At 54.1% G+C, this 22,262-nt stretch overlaps 1 protein-coding gene across 1 annotated transcript in view; it reads left to right on the plus strand.

Annotated features, from left to right (window-relative positions):
* The window catches only part of Epha2 (EPH receptor A2), a 29,836-nt gene extending 7,928 nt beyond the window's left edge, over positions 1–21,908 (plus strand). The window contains exons 4-17 of the mRNA XM_052177937.1: positions 7,213–7,368; positions 7,464–7,796; positions 9,154–9,269; positions 9,625–9,778; positions 11,332–11,431; positions 11,868–11,923; positions 12,084–12,209; positions 12,330–12,518; positions 12,662–12,723; positions 12,804–13,010; positions 13,182–13,331; positions 14,027–14,220; positions 14,827–14,982; positions 20,939–21,908. Of these exons, the coding sequence (XP_052033897.1) occupies positions 7,213–7,368; positions 7,464–7,796; positions 9,154–9,269; positions 9,625–9,778; positions 11,332–11,431; positions 11,868–11,923; positions 12,084–12,209; positions 12,330–12,518; positions 12,662–12,723; positions 12,804–13,010; positions 13,182–13,331; positions 14,027–14,220; positions 14,827–14,982; positions 20,939–21,044 (2,105 nt within the window). The 3' untranslated portion in view covers positions 21,045–21,908. The remainder of the gene's footprint in view (positions 1–7,212; positions 7,369–7,463; positions 7,797–9,153; positions 9,270–9,624; positions 9,779–11,331; positions 11,432–11,867; positions 11,924–12,083; positions 12,210–12,329; positions 12,519–12,661; positions 12,724–12,803; positions 13,011–13,181; positions 13,332–14,026; positions 14,221–14,826; positions 14,983–20,938) is intronic.
* Positions 21,909–22,262: the final 354 nt, after the last annotated feature.

A 22,262-nucleotide genomic window follows, 5' to 3' on the forward strand; every position in this document is an offset into this window, starting at 1 on the left:
TCTAGGATGACCAAGCTCGGCTTCCAGTTGCCATGCTTCTAGTTTCGCCCATTTCCTTCACTCCCCTGCCTGAGTTTCATCATCTGCAAAAGAGAGAGGGTCATAGTATCTGTCTTGGGGGGTAGTTGTGATAATCACATGACATCATGCTCGTAAAGTGTTTACATCAGCGCCTGACACATAAATACCGGTGAGCGCGGCTGTTATTTTTTGATTCATCCTGTGAATAGTTGCTGCCCTGCTGGGCCTCTGAAGTCTATTCCCGGGGAGCTGTTTCTGATTCTCTTGCTGTGTGGCCTCAAACAAATTGACCAACTTCTCTGGGCTTCAGCTCATCCGTTTAATGCAATTCAGTAGTTTGTTGATTCAGATCCAGGCTATGCTGGAGTGGATTGGAGGAGCTGTGAAGTGGGGAGCAGTTAGCTCTCAGTAGTGCCACGGACTCAGAGATCCTCTGTGGGGGGGTTTATTGATGTTATAAGGAGACTGGGAGACTGCGGGAACCCCCCCCTTTTGGGTGACTCTCTGGGAACAGGTCTGAGCGCCCACACTGGAAGCTGCCGGGACAGCCAAAGCCTGGGACAGCGGAAATGTACAAGGGGTTTGCAGTGGATGACTCTGGAAGCGACTGGGACAGAGCGCGTGAGGAATGCTGCTGACCTTTGAAAGGCCCTGGGAGCTGCTTTTGCAGCGATAAGCTAGCTGGGTATTGAGAAATTGGGGGCCAGGGCCTTCTGTGCCCAGCCTTCTGGATGACCCCAGGCTGAGGAGTCCCCGCCTCATCTCTGGCTTCAGTTTTCCTTTGAGCAAAAATGGGATTTAAAAAAAAAAATCATCTCCACCTGCAGATCTAGTTTTCCATGAAGGAGGCTGGAAGACCCTGAAGTCTTTCTAATAGGTGGTCTGTACTTCCCAAAGCAGTTAGTTCTTAGAACCTTGCTTAACACAGACTGTAAGCTCCTGGGTGAGGGGGTTTCCTACAGGCTTTCCTGGGCACGTGACTTCCCATCACCCCACTCCTCCCAGCTGCCTTCTGCTGAGTGAGCCCCCTTCCCTAGGTGGCCCCCCGCTTAGGTGACCTCAGATGCACACTCTCAGGCTCAGACAATGACCATGGAAGTGTGTGTGGGGGGGCGTGCAGGACCGGACAACGAGTGGGCCCTGGAGCTCCTCCCCCATGACATCCTAACACAAGAATGCGGTGGTGGGGGAGGGGCGGTTGAAAACTTTCCACCCCGGTGATTCAGACCCTGCAGAGATAAGTGAGGGTTAAGGGAGGGTCTTCATGCCACGGGCTAGCTCCCTTTTCTTGTGGGGATCAGGGTTCTTGGCAAGCTTTGTTTATAAAGAACTTATAAAAAGCCAGCCCCCCTTGGGAGGAATCAGCCCAGCTCAGCCTGAGGACCAATCCCCAGGAGGGACACTTGACTTAGCTGGCACAACTTTCTTAATTCTAGCCACCTACAGCCCTGGCTCTGTCTCCCAGTCCTCCTCCCAGCAGGTAAAGGGTCTTGCCATGCAAGACTGGCAACCTGAGTTCAATTCTCAGAGCACTGTAGAAGGCGAGAGCCAGCTTCACGGAGTTGACTTGCAGCGCACGTGTGTGTGTGTGCGCGCGCGCGCGCGCGCGCGCGTGCGCACCCGAAAGCACATGGGCATGCAGTCGCGATAAATATAGTTCATTTCAAAATCCTTGCTTCCACGCCTGGGACAGTGGTACTGGGGGTGGTTAACGGTGGTGCGCTCTGAAGTTTGTCTGGTCCTTTTCTGGGAATCTGGGACTCTTGGTAGTCCCATTGACTAGGTGAGGAAACTGAGGCTGGAATCATACAGCTATGACAGGGTTTAACTCGCCCCGTGCACAACAGTGCCCAGGCTGCCGTGGGTCAGGAAGTGGACAGGAAATGACCAGATCCTGTGGAATCCCTGACTCAGCTCTTGGCACTGCAATGGGCTCTCTGGGATGGCAGATCTTGGCATCGGAACTGGGGCTTCATCAGAGGGAGGGGTAGGGTGACTGGAGGCCGTTGCCGGTGTGTTGGGTGTGTTGGGGGGCCCCTGAGCGCAAGAGTGACTTTGCTTGGCTTTCTCTAGCCTGGAGCCTCAGGTGCTTCTGTCACAGCTTTTACTGATGACAGGGGGGCGTGGCACCCTGAGGTCATCCTGCAACTCGTCAAGGTCATTCCCAGAACCATCAGGTTGCGGATCTGCTTTTTGGGGTGGGGGTGGGGTGGGGGGTGTCTCTCCCTGGGAAGAAGACTGGTCAGGAATGGGTTAAGCAGTCGCTGGAACGGAGGTGCCTTCCAGGTGGACAGGTGGGCATGCTGCCCTGCCCTGCTACGATGCACAGAGCTACCCAGAGCGAGCTATGTCAGGAATGAGCCAGCCTCCTTCCAGCCCCCCTCAGCTCTGCCCAGGGAACTGTGGAGCCACTCAGGCTGACCGCTCTCTCCCTGGGGGCTGCTTTGTTTGTTTCCTCCCTGCCTTCCTTGGCCTCTGCAGGCCCCTCCACCCCTGACTGTCACCTCCGCCTCAGCCCAGGGAGATGGAGGCCAGGTGAGCAGGTGGCCAGCGGCCTAGGCCAGAGGCTCAGCCCAGCAGCGGGAAGGCCAGCCTCTGGAGGATGGCTCTGCCCGGCTCTGGCTCTGGTTTCATGGCTGCATTTCATATGCAAGGATGCTTCACTCCAGGTACCAGAGCAACCACGTCACAGGCAAGAGCTGTAGTCTGCACAGCATTCAGAGAGGGTGAGAACGCTCCCATTTCACAGATGAGGAGATCAAGGCCCAGAGAGGAGATGGCTGTACACCATCCCCACCTGTCTGGGGAGCAGTGTAACCATGGTAACGCCCCTTTGGCCTTTATCCTTACTATCTCTGTGGCTCTGAAGGACCTGGCCACCTTATGATCAGATCCAAAAAACTGTCACTTTCTCGATCACCTCGGTCTGGGCTATTACATGTGGTTTACATGTGATATACTACATGTGATTTACATGTGATGTTACATGTGATAGATGGTGAGAAGGGACTCCCTGCCCAGGGCCCACAGCAGTGATCTTGCTTGCACTATGGTGGGACTAGGGGCTCTAAGTGATGTTGAGAGTGGCTCTCAGGCCTACACCTCCCCCGGTAGAGTCATACCAGATCTTATTTCTGTGGATTTCCAGGGTAAGGGTCATGGTGGCAATCCCCCAGCCTCACCCCTCTGCTCTGATCTCTGTGCCCTAATAGCCCTGCCAAGCAGGCTCAGTCCCTCCCTAGTTACCGGAGGTAAGTGGGTCCCCTGAGCGGAAGGAAGGAGGCCCACAGCAAAAGCAAACAAGATAAAGGCAGAAGGTGGGGGAGCCGGGTGGGTGGAGGGGAGCACTTAGCTTATCTGCTAGGTGGCGGATATGCCCACAGATAGCTCCTGGGGCATATGGGAGAGGAGACGGGCCTGAGAACTGGGAATGGGGTTCCCCTTTTCTGTAGGCACCACAGAGCCTGTTGGGGGCACCTTCTATGCCCCGGGTCAATAACTCACAGTTCGCTCTCGCAGTCAGGATACAAAGTTCAGACTCCACGTGCATGGCCCAGGCTGCGAGGTGGTGTTCTGGTTCCAGCTGCTCCCGGCTCGGTTGGGGAGGCCCATTGCCTCCAGGACTGACCTGTTGACCTCACGACCTTACCACCCAAAGCCTGGGAGGTGGCTGGGCCTGGGGAGGGGCTCCACAAGGAGCTGGATTAGCACCACACAGAGGGCGTCTGTCCCTGAGTCACCCTGTGCTGCCACCTGAGGGGCGGGCAGCGGGAACTGGAAAAACCAGGGTACAGCCCTAGCTGCAGCGCCTGTGCCCCAGTTCTGCTCAGAGTGGCCCAGGCCTGCCAGGCAATCGGGGCCAGAGACGCACTCCACAGGTGCCCCGGGTGTGCCCAAGCCAGGCCCTCCTGCCAGCCAAGTGGGCGTCCAAGTGGATGATGTCCTGGCGGCGGCCCTTCTGCAGTCATTGGCATGTTTCATTGTGCATTGCCAGTTTACTATTCAGTTACTCCTTCATTTCTTCATTCATTCATTCACTCCTTCATTTCTTCACCCATTCATATTTCCATATTTATTCAAAACCAATTCATTGAGACCTCTTTCACATCAGGTCCTGCACACACACACACACACACACACACCAGATAAACCAGACTCCTCCTGCTCTCTCTAAGTTTAGCCAGTCTTAGAGAGAGAGAGAGGGAGGGAGGGAGGGAGGGAAGAAGGGAGGGAGGTAGAGGGGGAGCAGAGAGGATCCTCATATGTGCACAGATAATTTCAAATGAGGCATAAAAGCTAGGCTGTGAATTCCCCTGGAGCTGAAAAGATGCTAATCTCTCGGTCACACCACCACATCCCAGTTCTCAGCGTTGTGCCAGACACGTAGGTTGGGCTTGTTTCTGTTTGGTAAACTTGAACCTGAGTAATAGATGCCCCGTTGGCTCACCAGGAGCCCTGGAACCGAGCGGTTGGTGAAGGTCATGGAGCAGTTAAGCTGGGTGGGTACTGAGCAGCGGGTGGGTGGGTGGGGACTTGGCGTGGCGGGTGTATTGTGTGAGAGAGACAGACCACGACGACTGCTTGCTCGCCCAAGATGCTGGGGAATGTAGGCGACTCCTAGTGTGCTTGGTGGTCTTCCTGGCTCCCTCAGACGCTTGCAGACTCTGGCAGGCAGGCCCCGTGGGTGCCCCAGAGCTCTGTGGTTGGAGGAGGAGGGACAGCCTGTTTCCAGCAGGCAGGAGCATGCCCTGTGGACGCCGCCTCCCCTGCATTATCTGGAATATCCGCAGCGGAAATCTCTCCAAATTCCCTTTTTCCTGCCGTCAGGCGGGCCACCCCCAGGCTCTGGGGCCAAAGAATAGAACCCATCTCTTCCCCCCACTTCCTCTCTCGGCGCTGTGTGAGACAGTGGGGAAGTAGGGGAAGGTTGGCAGGTGGCTCTGGCCCCTGTGATCCCCGCGCTGCACACTGAGCCCTGGGGTAGGGAAGGAGCCCTTGTGATTTGGGGACTGGACCCTCCATCTCTCAGTCCTCTGTCTGACCTTGGTCCCCGGTGAACCAACACTTGCACAGGTGCCTCTGGGTTTAAGTGAGAGCAATAGGGGCCTGGCAGGGACTGGCATTCTGGCGTCTCATTTTTGTGTGAAAGTTAGGCGAAGGAGAGAGCTATTTTCGCATCGTAGCGGGAGTGAGCCAGAGACACCCAGCTAGGAGGCTAGAAAGGCCTGTGGAGCTTGGAAGGGTGCATGTCGCTAACTCTAGCCCCCCTCCCCCGGGCTGGGCCTGGTAACTGGGCTTTCTCCTCCAGGATGCTCTGGCTACAGTCTGGACTTCCCACCAATATTGAACGTTGTTACAAATCGAGGTGTTCCTAGGAGCAGGAAGGGGGCGACAGGAGAGGTGCTCAGCCTCAGGCTTCCTCAGTTTACCTTTTGGCTTTGAGGCCTTGAACAAATTGGCTTGTCAGAGCCTCAGCCTTCTCACCTGCAGAATGGGCTAGATGCTTCTGGCCACACACCCACATGTAAAGGACTAAATAGGTGGGAAGTTTATGCGCTGCATACAGTAGGTGCTTCATGCTTAAGAACTCTAGCTTAGTGCATGCAGGTTAACTGATCCAGGGTGGGTACCTTTGTCTTGCTGTTTGGTTCTCAATAACGCCCCTTCTCGAAATAGGTATCCAACTTCACTCGGTGTGTGTCTGCCGGGCCAGCCTGGGCTAACTCAAGGGACCATAAAGAGGGTGTTGGGTGCCTGATTTCTAAAGCAAATGCAGGGAACAGGCTAGCCGGTGACAGAGCCCTGCCTCTCCCTCAATCCCATCTCCCTTTCACCTCTATTCTATTTTCTAAGGAGAGATGGGCTCTGCTCTCCAGCCTGGCTTGGTCAAAGGCTCAGTGAGGGCCGGGAACTTAAAATCGGCTTCCCTGGAGGGATTGTCCCCAGGCCATTAGGGCCAGGTCTGCCCAGTGTCTGGAAGCCTTTGTCCAGGGCTTTTTCTTTACAGTGCCCGAGTGACTGTCATTTTCCATATCAGATATGGAGTGTCACCTTCTGGCACCCTGTGGCCCTTGGGCTTCTTTGATTGGCATTCAAGGTCTCTCTCTGCTACATTATTGCTACGGTACCTTCTATTTGTATCTAAAAGGCTGTGACAAGCTCTTGCTTACCCCCCCCCCCCATTCCCTGCTCTCAAACCTTTGTCTTGTTGAACTTCTACACAGCCTTTAAACCCCAGCTGAAATATCCTCTCTGGCTTCTCAGAGGCCTGGCCACCAATTTTGCCCTCTGCCGGCCACGTCACACGACCGTGCCATACTCTCCTGTCTCCTGTCTGTACTCAAGAGTGTTAGGATTCTCCTCAGCCCTCCATAAGCCACATGGGACTAGGTGCAGGAAGTTAATGGTGCCTCAGGCCCCTCCTCACAGAAACAGCGAAAGGGGGAGGGCATTGCAGGACCTGGGGACAACCTCTTCCAAAGTCACTCAGAGCCTGGCCAGCCCTGTGAGGTGAGCCTCCTGTCTGAGCAGTTTCCTGCTTGTAGGCCAGGAAAGAGCTTGGGCCCGGGAGTGCAGGGTAAGGTGGTAGGAGGAAGAAGCCCCCAGAGTCAGGTGCCTGACCCCCTAGCCAGCTGGCCAGGATGGACCCCGAGAGGAGGAAGAGTTACTTCCTGGCGGCCCTCTGAAAGGAGAAATGACCTGGCTTTGGAAATGAGTCCAGGGAGGGAAAGGGCTGGGCCCAGCCTTTCCTGCTTCTTGGAGGCCAGCCCCGGAACAGGAAGGAGATGGAGTCCTAGGGTAGAGGGGCCTTGGCAGGGGGGCATCCTGACTGGGGAAGGCCAGCTGGTTCGTCAGGGGTCCGGGGTACACAGATAAAATCTCGACCCTGGTCAGTTAGAATCTGTATGAGTTGAGACCCCGCTGGGCCAGTCAGGACAAAGCAGCTTACAGGAAGGTGTGTGGGTTGGAGGTGAGCCGTGGTCCTCTAACGCTAGGCTTCAAGGTGTGACCTTTTCTGCCGAAGGCGGCTGGCATCCGGTGTGCCGGGGTTTGGGGAACTTGGGGGCACTTGAGACAGGTTATTTTGGTGTCCAGGAGACACTGGCCATGGGTGTGATGTTCTATCAGCGAGAACACGGCTGGGGAAACGGCGTACGGAATTGACCTCCTGTCTCTCCTTGTGCCTCTCAGCCTGTTCTCCTGGATTCTTCAAGTCTGAGGCATCTGAGAGCCCTTGCCTGGAGTGTCCGGAGCATACCCTGCCATCCGCAGAGGGTGCCACCTTCTGCCAGTGCGAAGAAGGCTATTTCAGGGCACCCGAGGACCCACTGTCCATGTCTTGCACACGTGAGTCTTACAGAGATCCAGGAAGGGGTGTGGCTGAGCCAGGGGTTGGGGAGGGGAGGAAGGGGCAGTTCCATTGACCTCTATTCTTTGGCCAGGTCCACCCTCTGCCCCCCACTACCTCACGGCCATTGGCATGGGTGCCAAAGTAGAACTGCGTTGGACAGCACCCCAGGACACTGGTGGCCGCCAGGACATCGTCTATAGTGTCACCTGTGAACAGTGCTGGCCAGAGACTGGCGAGTGTGGGCCCTGTGAGGCCAGCGTGCGATACTCAGAACCTCCTCACGCCCTGACCCGTACAAGTGTGACAGTCAGCGACCTAGAGCCTCACATGAACTATACCTTCGTGGTCGAAGCCCGCAACGGTGTCTCAGGCCTGGTGACCAGCCGAAGCTTCCGGACTGCCAGTGTTAGCATTAACCAAACAGGTGAGCCTGGGGATGTAGTGGCTACATCCTGCCTGGGTCAGACTTGAGGCCAGGTACCTAGGCCTCAGCTGTGTGCAGAGAGGCAGCAGGGAGTGATAAGACCTCCATCCTTCCCAGTCTACGTAGCGAACACCAAGCTAGCCAGAGATATATAGTTAAAACTCCTCCTGCCAAGTGTGACAACCCTTGACCTCCACATGCATGTGCACTTGCACACATGTGAGCGCGCGCGCGCGCGCACACACACACACACACACACACACCTACATACCTACATGGATGACTCACTCAGCCTGGGGACTTCAAGTTACTTCTGAAGATTTTTTTTTTTAATTCTTTTTTTTTTCTTCAGAAGTAGAAACGTTCTTGAAAATATATTTTACCAGAGCTGGAGAGATGGCTCAGTGGTTGAGAGCACTGACTGCTCTTCCAAAGGTCCTGAGTTCAGTTCCCAGCAACCACATGGTGGCTCACAACCATCCATAATGAGATCTGACGCCCTCTTCTGGTGTGTCTGAAGACAGTTTACAGTGTACTTCTTTTTGTTTGTTTGTTTTTGTTTTTGTTTTTTGTTTGTTTTGGATTTGGTTTTTTTCGAGACAGGGTTTCTCTGTGTAGCCCTGGCTGTCCTGGAACTCACTCTGTAGACCAGGCTGGCCTCGAACTCAGAAATCCACCTACCTCTGCCTCCCAAGTGCTGGGATTACAGGCATGCGCCACCACCGCCTGGCTTACAGTGTACTTACATATAATAAATAAATAAATCTTAAAAAAATTAAGAAAAAAGAATATATATTTTACCAGGAAATGGAAAGATGTCTCGCTCAGTACAAGCATGGAAGGGTCTGGGTTTGGCACCTCAGCACTGTGGCGCCAGGCAAACACCTGTGTGGAATTGTAACTTGAGCGCCGGGGATGTGGGAACAGGCAGGTCCCTGAAACTCACGGATTACGGAGCCTGATCGAATAAGAGAACTCCAGTGAGTCTCTGTCTCAAAAAAATAAGGCAGAGGGTGACTAGGAAGACACCTGTCGCCGACTTCTATCTTTACCACACATGCCTGCATACCAACATGCACTTGTGTATGTACCCGTGCAAATGCATTCATACATGCAACACGCAGAAACAGAATATACCATATAAGGCTTTTCAAGCCTTGCCTGAGCGCCAGAAAACCTCGGTGGCAATCAGCTAGGACTCTGATGGGCGGGCTGGCTTCTGCTTGCTGTCAGGGCAGCATTCATAACAGGAAATCCAAGACCCCCAGGCAGGGCCTGAAGCGCATGGTACTCGTCTCTGTTCTTCACCCCTGCACGGCTTCTCACACCCCTGCCCTCCCCTCCCTCTGCTCCCCAGAGCCCCCCAAGGTGAGACTGGAGGATCGAAGCACCACCTCCCTCAGCATCACCTGGAGCATCCCCGTGCCACAGCAGAGCCGCGTGTGGAAGTATGAAGTCACCTATCGCAAGAAGGTAACTCGATGCGGTCGGCACAGGCCGTGGAGATATTCGGTGCACAGCAATCTGGAAGGGTTCCCTTCTGTGTCTGGGGAAGCTGAGGCCTGGAGTTTCCTAGGGCGACCCCGCAGAAGTTTATAGGGGTGACTGTTTGGGGTTCTCAGAACCAGTTAGAATGGACTTCTTGGGATTAAGCTAGTCCTGGGTGGGGGTGTATATCCCTCTCTGGCCTCCAGTGAGTCTGTGCTCCTCCTGTGCCTCAGTTTCCTAAGAGTGTCTGCCTGGTTGGATAATACAGGAAGCCACTTTTCTGGATGGGATCTTGCCTCTTAGCTTCCCTCCCTGCTCCTCTCCTCACCGCCACCCACAGGGGGATGCCAACAGCTATAACGTGCGGCGCACAGAAGGCTTCTCCGTGATCCTGGACGACCTGGCTCCCGACACTACGTACCTGGTGCAGGTGCAGGCACTGACACAGGAGGGCCAGGGAGCCGGCAGCAAAGTGCACGAGTTCCAGACACTGTGTGAGTCAGGGGACCCTGAACTAAGTCGGACATTGTTGGGGAGGAAGTGGGTCTAGAAGTCTAGAATGCCTGTTCCTTTTAGCCAGAGTCTAGAGCAGCCGTATGTGGGTATAGTCAGCACTGAGGCTGACATGGAGGACCAGGGCTGTGTGTTCTGGGTAGTGTTAAGAGGTGTGGGAAACTGAGGCTCTGACATGGGTGTGCCTGGCTGAGTTCAAGGCTTGCCTAGAAAGCATGAGAGTGGGCTGGGGTGTGGCTCAGTTGGTAGAATATTTACCCAGCATCTCCAAGGCCTTGGGTCTGATCCCTAACACGTGGATTAACACCTGGTGTGCTCCTGTGAAGGACTGAGGTTTAAGGTCTTCCTTGGTTATGTGATGAGGCTGGTTACATCTGTTACATGAAATGCAGCCTCAAAAGTTGGTGGTGACGCACGCCTTTTGTGCCAGGGCTTGGACAGAAGAGGGCAGGTCCCTGAGTTCGAGGGCAGGCAGGACTACACAGAGAAAACTTGCCTCAAAAAAAAAAAAAAAAAAAACAGCCAGGCAGTTGTGGCGCACACCTTTAATCCCAACACTTGGGAGGCAGAGGCAGGCGGATTTCTGAGTTTGAGGCCAGCCTGGTCTACAGAGTGAGTTCCAGGACAGCCAGGGCTATACAGAGAAACCCTGTCTTGAAAAAAAAAACAAGACAAAACCAAACAACAAGCCCAAAATAAGTAAATATTTAAATAAAGAAATTTATAAACAAAACAAATGAAACAGCTTAAGATTAGGATTCTTAATTCTTCCAACCAAGGATCACCAGGAAAGGCCCCTCTCTGCCTGATCGTGACGCAGGAGTTATGATCCTTAGAAGAGAGTGTGGAGAGGTGGCTCAGGTGAGACAGGAGTCTTCTTGCAGAAGACCAGGCTCCCGGCATCATGTGAGGCAGCTCTCCAACACCTGCATGTGCGTTGCCGGGCACCTGCAATCACGTGCACATGGCCACCCCCATATATATATTTAGACATTTATATACATATATTTTAAAATATTTTTATATTTGTATATTTTTATATATTTATAGAATTAAAAAAAAGAAATCTGTTTATAATATTGGTCTTTTACTTAAATCTTTTGGTTCCCATTTTTTTTAGTAGGGTATTTTGTGTGTGTGTGTGTGTTTCTTGGTTTTGTTTCTTTGTTAAAAGGGTGCTGGGTGTGGAGACGAGAGGGAGAGGCAGATCTAGGAAGGAAAAGTGTGACTAGAATATATTATATATGTATATAAAAAAAATAGTTCTGAATTTACAAAAGTCCATGCTGAGCCATGGGGCACACAGAGCAGGTCTCTGTGAGTTCGAAGCCAGCCTGGTCTACAGAGTGAGTTCCAGGGCTAGGCAGAGAAGCCACGCCTCAAAAAACAAACAAAATCTTAGGAAACTTGAAGGTAACGCACCCGGCGTGCAGGTGCCTAAGCTTCTCAGGTCCTTTAAGAGAGCTTTGGGTGTGGCAGGGCGTGTCTGTGGCATTCGGGGGGTGGACTCTCACCAGCTGCTCTCCCCTACCAGCTACGGAAGGGTCTGCCAACATGGCGGTGATCGGCGCCGTGTCTGTCGGCGCTGTCTTGCTTCTAGTGCTGGCGGGAGTTGGCTTCTTCATCCATCGAAGGTTTGTCACACCTCCTCCTGGGCTCCACGAGGGTCTGGGTGGGGCACAGGAAGGTAGAGAGATTCAGCCGGCTGTGGATAGTTAATCAAATCTAATCCAAGCCCGTGGGACCCTGTGGGGGGATGAACTGAGGTTAGGGACCACAGTGGTCATAGCCGTTATGTGTCCTCCTTGTTAACGGTGTGTCCACGCTTCCCCTGGCCCTGGGACCGGGTAGACGTCAGGCAGGGCGAGCTCCCTAGTTCTTTGTGGCTCGTTATAGCTACTTAGGTGGCCACTGGGACTTGGTGGCCTCTTGCCTTCCCGCTCACCCTCTGCCCCATATGAAGGCCCAGCAGATTGCCGGGCAGCGAGGCCAGAGCTTGGTTGGGAGGTCCTTTTGGCCAGGACAGGCTGTGCTGACCATGTGTGTCTGGTCCCTGGTGGTTTCTTCCAGGAGGAGGAACCTGCGGGCCCGCCAGTCCTCTGAGGACGTCTATTTTTCCAAGTCAGGTAAGATGTTCGTTCCCAGCTCTGTGGTGGATCTAGAGGCTTCCTTCAGCCCTTTTCTGACTGAACCCCTCGATCCTGAGGTCCCTAGTCTTGTGACTCCCCCTTCTCTAGGGCTTCAACTCCCTGATCTGTACCTCAGTTTTCTCTTTCCCGCTTCCAGAACAATTGAAGCCCCTGAAGACGTATGTGGACCCTCACACTTACGAAGACCCCAACCAGGCCGTCCTCAAGTTTACCACCGAGATCCACCCATCCTGTGTCTCCAGGCAGAAGGTCATTGGAGCAGGTAAGACTGGCCCACGAACTGTGCACCTGGGGGGGCTAGGCTGGTCCAGACGGGCGGGCGGGCCTGCCCAATGCCCACGCTTAAAACTAAGGACACCTCTCACACCTTGCCCGTCTGCAGGAGAGTTTGGAGAGGTCTATAAAGGGACCCTGAAGGCATCCTCGGGGAAGAAGGAGATACCAGTGGCCATCAAGACACTGAAAGCTGGCTACACCGAGAAGCAGCGGATAGACTTCCTGAGCGAGGCCAGCATTATGGGCCAGTTCAGTCATCACAATATCATCCGCCTGGAGGGCGTTGTCTCTAAATGTGAGAGGCCTGGGAGGTGCTGGGGAGAGGGCGGTTGTGGCCCCAGGTGGTCAGGGCTGCTTCCTAGGACAACCTGACCCTGGCTGCCCCCCACCCCCAAGTCCCTCCTGGCCTCGCTTAACTCCTGTGTCCGTGCCCTACAGATAAGCCCATGATGATCATCACAGAGTACATGGAGAACGGAGCGTTAGACAAGTTCCTTCGGGTGAGGTCATGGTCTGTGGCGGGGGAGGGTGGAAGCTAAGTGCGGGGAGCCAGGTCAGCACTGAGGGCCTGTCTCTGCAGAAGGATGGCGAATTCAGCGTGCTGCAGCTGGTGGGCATGCTGCGGGGCATCGCATCCGGCATGAAGTACCTGGCCAACATGAACTACGTGCACCGGGACCTGGCCGCGCGCAATATCCTGGTCAACAGCAACCTGGTGTGCAAGGTGTCCGATTTTGGCCTGTCGCGCGTGCTGGAGGATGACCCTGAGGCCACCTACACCACTAGTGTGAGTCGGAGACGGGGATTGATGTCACGCCTTGGGTGTGGAGGGCCCCAAGGTGATGTAGCTGTTACCCTGGATCTGGGCCCCGATGAGTCAAGGATGACTCTAGGCCCAAAGAGAAAGGGGTCCTGAGTTCTGGCTGGGACAGGAGTAACTGGGCTGGGTCTCCTGTAGGGCGGCAAGATCCCCATTCGATGGACAGCCCCAGAGGCCATTTCCTACCGCAAGTTCACCTCAGCCAGTGACGTGTGGAGCTATGGAATTGTCATGTGGGAAGTGATGACATATGGCGAGAGGCCCTACTGGGACCTGTCAAACCATGAGGTAAGCCCCCTCCCTCTCCCAAACCGATGCCCTGTCAAGATTTCCCTCATTCCCCGGGGCCCTGACAGATGAGCTCTGGGATCAATCTGCAGAGAGCAGAGACACAGGTACTTGTTCGGTGGCCTATCTTGGGTAGGAACCCACTCTCTGCTTATAGTGATTACAAAGACAGCCAAAAGGGAGGAGTATATATATGTGCTCATGTGTGGTGTGCATGTATATATGCATATATGTGATATGAACGCGTGGATCTATATGCATGGAGGTATATGGATGTGTCTGTACATATACATGTGTGTGTGTATATGTATGCATGCATATATGTATGTGCATTTACATGTACCTGATGCCTTGCCTAAACTGAAGGCCTGGGATTTTGCTTGTAAGGGGGTCCATCCCCACTGAGACCTAGGAGTCAGTAAGGCAGACAGGCTAAGACATGGGGGTGGGGAGAGACAGCTGTAGGGGTAGACAGAGAGAAGAGGCTGAATTGTGGGGTGCACAGGGCTGACCTCTGCGGCCCTGGAGCCAGCCCCTCAGCGCTTGCCCCGTGGATGGCTCCAAAACTGTGGCTGTCCTTACGAAAGGGTGCTTGGCTCTCCTCTCTATTCCTGTGTTGGGGCCTCCAAGGGAGGTCTCCGTAGCAGTTCCGTGTGGTCTCCTGCTAAGGCGACCCCCGTGCTTGTGTCCCCTAGGTCATGAAAGCCATCAACGAAGGCTTCCGGCTCCCCACGCCCATGGACTGCCCTTCAGCCATTTACCAGCTCATGATGCAGTGTTGGCAGCAAGACCGCTCCCGCCGGCCCAAGTTCGCCGACATCGTCAGCATCCTGGACAAGCTCATCCGGGCCCCCGACTCCCTCAAGACCCTGGCTGACTTCGACCCCCGGTGAGTGCTGTGTCCCTGGCCTGTGGGAGCATCCATGTCTGCTCATGTGGACTGCTTGGCTTCTCAGTCTGACTGGATGTCTGGGGGAGCCAGGGCTGTTCCGGGGCTCAGAGGTGACACATCGGGCCACCATGGAGCCAGGCGGCAAATTGTTTGCCTGGAATGCACGAAAACCTTGGGTTTGGTCCCCAGACACTGAAAAAGGAAAAGGAGTAGCCAGGCACGGTCCGGTCATACCAGTAAGAAACCAGCTCAAATGGTTTCTTCATGAGCAGGCAGGCACTGGGCTGAGTACCAACCGTGTTCCTAACTGGAAGGGTCCTGAGGTGGTCTCTATGCAGATGAGGTAGCAGAGGGTAGCCAAGCTGGGACCAGTGACTCCAGGACCCAGGGTCCCAGCAGTAATGGGGGGGCATGGGGGGGGCGTGGAGCAATGCCAGTAGTGCTGGGAAACCAGGGTCCTCTTAGACGCTTCCCTGTCTGGGCTTCCTCATTGGCTCAGAGGGGGAAACTGAGGCACAGTCAGTATGCCTTGCCCGGGTTAGAAGGGTAGGTGCTGGGGCGGGTTACATCCAGCAGTCCCTCACCCGCGGATTTCCACCCCAGGGTGTCCATCCGGCTGCCCAGCACCAGCGGCTCGGAGGGGGTCCCCTTCCGCACGGTGTCCGAGTGGCTGGAGAGCATCAAGATGCAGCAGTACACCGAGCACTTCATGGTGGCCGGCTACACGGCCATCGAGAAAGTGGCACAGATGTCCAACGAGTGAGTAGAGGGTGCCTTGGTGACTGCCTGCCGATCACCACTGGGGACGGGCTCTGGTCTACGTGTCACTCCCCCTTGCTGGTGTGTGTGTGTGTGTGTGTGTGTGTGTGTGTGTGTGTGGTGTGGGGTGTGTGTGTACTGTGTGTGGGTGTGGGTATGTGAGTGGTGTGTGTGTATAGTGGGTGTACTGTGTGTGTGTCTGTGTGGGTGTGATATGTATGGTGTGTGTGGGTATACTATGTGTGTAGAGTGTGTGTGGATATACTGTGTGTGTGTCTGTGGGAGGTGTGTACTGTGTGTGAGGTGTGTGTACAGTGTATGTGGGTGTACTGTGTGGGTGGGAGGTGTGTGTACTGTGTGGGTGTCTATGTGTGTGCTGTGTGTGTATATTTGTGTGGTGTATGGTGTGTGTGGTGTGTTTTTGTGGTATGTCTGTGTGGTGTGTGTATGTGGTGTGTGTCTGTGAGCATTTGTGTGGTATGTATGTGTATTTGTATGGTATGTGTTTGGGGTGTGGGGTGTATATGTGGCGTGTGTGTGCATTTATGTGGTGTGTGTGTGTTTGTGGGGGAGGTAGGAGTGTATGTGTGGTCTGTGTTTGTGTGGTGTGTGTGCTTATGTGGTGTATTTGTGTGGTATGTGGGGTGTGTGTAATGTGTGTATTTGTGGGGTGTGTATTTGAGGGGTGTGTGTGTGCTTGTGTGGTATGTTTGTGTGTTATGTGTGGGGTGTGTGTGTGTGTGTGTGTGTGTGTGTGGTATGTGTATGTGGTGTATGTGTATTTGTGGGGTGTGTATATTTATGTGGTCTGTGTGTTTGTGTTTGTGGGAAAATGTTTGTGGTGTATGTGTGTGTTTGTGTTTGTGGGGAGATGCTTGTAGTGTGTGTGGTGTGTGTGTTTGGTGTGTATGCATCTCTCTCTCTCTTTCCTGGGTGCCCTCCCCTTCTTGCCTCTTCCTCCACAATGAGAAGACACTATGATATATTGCCAGCCCAAAGCTGTTTGCAGACCCTGGGCTACAGTGCAGGAATCGCTGAGGTTACCTGCTCCCTGGCTCCTGCAGGCAGCAGGGGCGGAGATCCTAGTCTGGACCAAGCAGGGCCTTGCATCCCTTGCCTGGCGCCTTGCCTGCCCTCCCAGGCCACGCCCCTGCACTGCTGACTGCTGGCCTGCCATTCGCTCCCTGCTGGCGCTGGACATGAGTCCTCAGAGCTCTTCTCGCTGTCCGTGCCACCCCTTCTCCACCACTGACCCTTCTCAGAACAGCCTTGGCAGGGACAGCGCTTTCCGTCCCTGGAGGGCTTCAACATTGTCCTTTTAGCCTTTGTGCTTCTAAAGATAGTTGTGGAACCCAGCAGCCCAGAATCCAAGTGTCCAAGGCCATGGCAGGAACAGGCCCCGGGGCGGGAGGGTTTTGGGAACTGCTTGGGGGAGGTGACCTGGGCCACCCATGTTCCTGGGCTCTAGATGCTGTAGGACTTGAGGGCTTAGACACAAACATTCTCTGGGGCCTTTGGCTTCTGGCCTGCTGACTGTGAATGTGGCCAACCCGAGAAGATGATGGGTCATGGGAATCAAGACAGGGAAAAAATGACCAGAGGGAGATGCGAGAATCTGGAGGGAAAACATCAGGTCCTAGGGTCCGTCTTTCCGCCAGCCAACATTTGGGCTCACGCGTCACACATCAGGTTCTAGGGTACATCTTGCTGCCAGCCAGTGGCTGGGCACCTGAATTTATGTCCCAAGTCTGCTGTGCAAGCGATTTGGTCTGATTTGGACCTTGGTACCCATTTCTCCATGTGGGGATTCATGGGTGTGGTTCACCGACGTGCCTAAGATGCCTTGATCCACATCTCCTCTGCTTTGCCATTCCCAGGGTCCCATAAATCATGGTTCTATGCCCTGGTTCCTAAGTCCCTCTCCGTTTCCCTGGCAACCAGGGTCCGCTCCCTGGGTTCCATCAGGTCCCATATTCCCTTCCCCTCCCTTGGGACAGCACAGCTTTTCTTCTGGAACCAGCACCGAGGGCATGGAGCAGGTTTACAGGAAACACATGGCCGTAGACGTATCCCAAAATAGCCCGGGGCACCCCTCACAAAATCCTTTCCCACGAGCTGGGACGGGCTCCTGGACAGACAGGCAGGCGGTGTGAGCGCTCACAGGTTATTTGGAAAGTATCTGGATAAAGGCCGGAAGTCATTCAGCACTCCTTCCTCCTGTGGTCAGACCCACTGGCTCATGGAGCTGCCTCGGATGCCGGTGTGTGTGTGTGTGTGTGTGTGTGTGTGTTGACCACGCCACAGAGCCCAGCAGGAGCGATCAGTCAGCTCCCTTCCTGCTAGGTCAGGAGTAGGGCTTAGCCACCCTGCCCTCCCCTGCTCCAGCCTCCCTTTCAAAGGACCCGGCCTCTTCCCCACCCACCCCTCCAGCCTCCAGCTCTTCTCCGCTCAAGTGCCTGGCAGGCTGGGTTGGAGTTGGTTGGCATTCTAGCTTGATGAGCCTTTTGAGAAAATACAGAAAAGGTTTTATTGTACCTTGGACAAAGCAGCAGGGCCAAAGGCCAGCCCCTTGCCCGGTGTCAAAGCCACAGTATGTGTCCACACTGTGGGCGCACAACTCCAGATGTGTCTTAAAAAGCAGAAGCTAGCCGCTAGATGTGGATGATACAACTCTTGAGTCTCCAGGGATTATTATGCTCCCTGGCCCACAGTAGGTGTTCATGGGCATTACTTATACCCATCCCCAACACACACACACAGGTGTTCACAGGCACTTATACATGCGCACACATGCACACCACACACAGTAGGTGTTCACAGGCACTTATACACACACATACACACCACACACAGTAGGTGTTCACAGGAACTTATACACACATACACCTCCACATACTAGGTGTTCACAGGCACTTTTACACACACACACACACACACCTACACACACACACGCCACACACAGTAGGTGTTCATGGGCACTTACACACACACACACACACACACACACCGTAGGTGTTCACGGGCACTTACACACACACGCACCACACACTAGGTGTTCATGGGCACTTACACACACACACCACACACAGTAGGTGTTCATGGGCACTTACACACACACCACACATAGTAGGTGTTCATGGGCACTTACACACACACCACACACAGTAGGTGTAGGTGTTCATGGGCACTTAGACACACACCACACACAGTAGGTGTTCATGGGCACTTAACACACACACCCCACACACACACTAGGTGTTCATGGGCACTCACACATACATCACACACAGTAGGTGTTCACGGGCACTTACACACACCACATACAGTAGGTGTTCATGGGCACTTACACACATACCACACATAGTAGGTGTTCATGGGCATTTACACACACACCACACACAGTAGGTGTAGGTGTTCATGGGCACTTACACACATACCACACACAGTAGGTGTTCATGGGCACTTACGCACACATACCACACACAGTAGGTGTTCATGGGCACTTACACACACAGTAGGTGTTCACAGGCACTTATACACTCACACACACACAATAGGTGTTCACAGGCACTTATACACACACACACAGTAGGTGTTCATGGGCACTTATACACACACACACACAGTAGGTGTTCACAGGCACTTATATATATACACACACACTCACACACACAGTAGGTGTTCACGGGCACTTATACACACACACACCACATACCACACACACTAGGTGTTCATGGGCACTTACACCACACACACCACACATACTAGGTGTTCATGGGCACTTACACCCACACCACACACAGTAGGTGTTCATGGGCACTTACACACACACACAGTAGGTGTTCACAGGCACTTATATATATATCCACACACACCCTACACAGTAGGTGTTCATAGGCACTTATACACTCACACACACACAGTAGGTGTTCATGGGCACGTATACACATACACACCACACACAGTAGGTGTTCATGGACACTTACACTCGTGGGATTTCCGCCTCAGGAGAGACGGACAGAGGTGGCTTGTGTCTCTTCCTTGCTGCACAAGAGTTAATGGATGCAGGTTCTGCCTCCCTGAGGGGGAAACAGAGGTTGAACGGGAACCAGCTTGGACCCTGTCTTGTCTGTGACTCTCACCCCAGTGCATGGCTCTGTCTCTCGTCAGGAAAGGGTGGGCTCACCGGGCGTGGTGGCGCACGCCTGTAATCCCAGCACTTGGGAGGCAGAGGCGGGCGGATGTCTGAGTTTGAGGACAGCCTGGTCTTCAGAGTGAGTTCTAGGACAGCCAGGGCTACACAGAGAAACCCGAGAGAGAGAGAGAGAGAGAGAGAGAGAGAGAGAGAGAGAGAGAGAGAGAGGTCTTTGATCCCAGCGCTGGGGAGGCAGGTGGAGACACGGGTGTCTGGGTTACAGAAGTATGAGTTCAAGCCAGCTAGGACTAGCTATCGAGACCCTGCCTCAAGGAAGGGAAGTTGGTTTGTTGGGGGATGGAGTTCAACTGGTCAGGAATACACTTCTGTAAAAAGGAACCGACACAGGGGCATGACCAGGCTGTGAAAGGAACACTCTGCTGGGAGAGGCCCTCGAGGTGGGGCAGCGGCTAAGCCCTCCTGTGGTGTTTCTATACATATCCATTTACTCAGGCACACAGGGTGGGATTAGGCCCAGTGAGTCTGGGGGTGCCTGGCACCCCGCCTTTTCTGGTTACTCAGTGCTTATCAGGGGCCATGCAAAACATCCCAGCCCCTTGGTGGTAGCCTTGGAGGTTCTCCCCGTGTCTACCTTCCAGCCTTCTTGCTGTAGCAAGAGCAGACTCTCCCTCCCTCCCTCCTTCCCTCCCTCCCCACCTGGGTCTGCCCATCCCTGCTCTTTGCAAGCCTGTGGGAAAGTCTTGTCTCCAGCATTGTGAACTTCTGGAGCCTGTACCATATAATTAGCTCCAATTACAGTCAAGAGCTGGCCCTGTAAAAACCTGGGTGTTTTCATGAGCTAGGGATGGTGGGTGAGGGCAAGGGAAGAGAAAAACTCCTGAAGTTAGCAACAGACGTTCTGCTGACAGCTCCTGGAGGCTAACGCGGTTCTAACTAGAAAGGGGGGTGGGGTGGGGTGGGGAGACCAGGATAGTCTCTCTTCCTCGCAGGGCCCCTGGGACCTATCATCAGCCCGGCCCTGAGTCTTCACCCCTCGCTAGGACACTGTTCTAAGTGTCTGACAGGGTCTTAGACTTGAAGGCTCAGGAACAGCCATTTGCCAGTCCAAGTTCCACTGGGGATGGGAGGGTGGGGGCATGAGGAGAGAGAATGGAGGGGAGGGGAGGATGGGACAGTCCTCAGAGGGCCTTGACGCAACACCCCTAGAGGGTCCCTGAAAAACTGCTACCTAAAGATGCCTCCTGTTGCTTAGAGAGAGCGCCCCAGCAAGGGAAGGAGATGGGGCCACGTTTCTTTACTGCTTGCTGGTAATAGCTACCAGTTCTGTCACCTCCTAGCTGTGTGGCCTCAGTTCCTAAGCGTGAGGAACCCCCAGACCCCACACCAAAAAGAAGCTGACCGCAGCGGCAGCCATTTGGAATCCCGGTGCTGAGGAGACAGGCTGGTCCTCAGAGCTTGCTGCCACTGAGAGACCCTGTCTCAAAATAAAGAGGGCAGCTCCTAAGGTCAGGTTGCACTTTGGCTTCTCCGTGCATGCATGCACACACGTGTACAGGCATACACATATGAATACATGCACGCACACACACAAAGGGCAGCTATCCCAGACCCCCTGAGAAGATTTGATTGAAGAGGCGGGAGCCTATCATGTCTTCAGTTCTCCGTGCAGGCCATGTTAGGATATGACCCCTCCAGTCTCTGTAACTAGACCCCTCCTCACCACAGGTCCCCAAAGTTCCCTCGCTGACCGGCTTTCCTCTCTGCCTCCCTGACCCTTCCTCTCTTCCTCTTTGCCCACAGAGACATCAAAAGGATCGGAATTCGTCTTCCTGGCCACCAGAAGCGCATTGCCTACAGCCTGCTGGGACTCAAGGACCAGGTCAACACAGTAGGAATTCCCATCTGAGTCCCACAGGGGGGCTCCCACCCCCGCGCCCATCTTGACCAACAATACTTGAAGAGCCACGGTGGTCTTCCTTGCTGACCTGGTGCTGGACCACTGGAACTTTATTTATTTCTGTCGTCTATGCCTCCCTAGGACTTGCGGTGGGGGCTCCCGAGATACCCTGGCCTGAGCCAGGGAAACGCCTGGATGCCGGTCAGGGTTCTCTTCCCCTGCAAAGGACCTAGCTAAGTACTTAGCAGTTTGCTGTGGCATTCCCAGCATTCCCTGAGGCTAGAGTTCCACGGAGACCAAACGAGGGACATTTCCAGATGGATATTTCCCCAACTTCTTTTGCCCCCAAGAAGCCACCTCAGGAGCTGAGGCTAATCACTAAGCCCAGGACCCTATGACTAGGGCACTGTAAGCCCCACCCCTAGTGAGAGGGTAGGTTTGGACTTGGCTGGGTGGGGCCACAGTGCCTTCTACAGACCCAGGGCTCTGCCCTCCGCCCTCGAGGGCCAGCTTCTCTCTTTCCTTGGGCCCTCTCAGGATGCTTGGCTGTGTTGAGGTTTTTTTTTTAAATATATATTTTATACTTGTGGAAAGAATGAGTGTGGCAGGGACCTTGCCAGGGCTGGGGAACAGAGGATGCCCGGCAACAGACATTCCCGGGTTGGGGGCTGGGCAGACCTGCAGGAGATTTCCTGCCCAGCCACCCCGTCCAGCCTCTTTGGACAACTGTCGCTGTCAGTGTTACAGATTTGTTTTATTGGGTTGTTTTTGTTGTTGTTTTTGAACCTTAACTTATTATTATTTTTTTTATATTTATTGTTAGAAAATGACTTATTTCTGCTCTGGAATAAAGTTGCAGATGATTCAAACTGATGCTGGCTTTCGTTCCTGAATGCTCAGTGGGGTCTGTGGCTGCCTTTGGGGGGGGAAGGGAACCCCAGAATCCAAGTGTTTAAATAGAGCTTCTTCCACAAGGGAGGGTGTTATATCCCCCTTGGAGAGTGGGCAGGGGGCCGAGAGCAGGCCCCCCCCCCCCCACCTCCACACCAGCAGGCCTGATTACCTTTGACCTCTAGGTTTCTGTAGGGCTGAGAGGCAATGAGCAGCTGTCAGCCTCCCTCCCACTCTGGAGTGTGTGGCCATGGTGGGGGAGGGGAAGTAGGGGCCTAGCTACAAAGCCTCTCTCAAGTCTTGTCATGTTGGTGTTTTAGCATTCCTGAATTTTTG

Source organism: Apodemus sylvaticus, chromosome 3 (genome assembly GCF_947179515.1).
Source record: "Apodemus sylvaticus chromosome 3, mApoSyl1.1, whole genome shotgun sequence".
NCBI classification, from domain to species: domain Eukaryota; kingdom Metazoa; phylum Chordata; class Mammalia; order Rodentia; family Muridae; genus Apodemus; species Apodemus sylvaticus.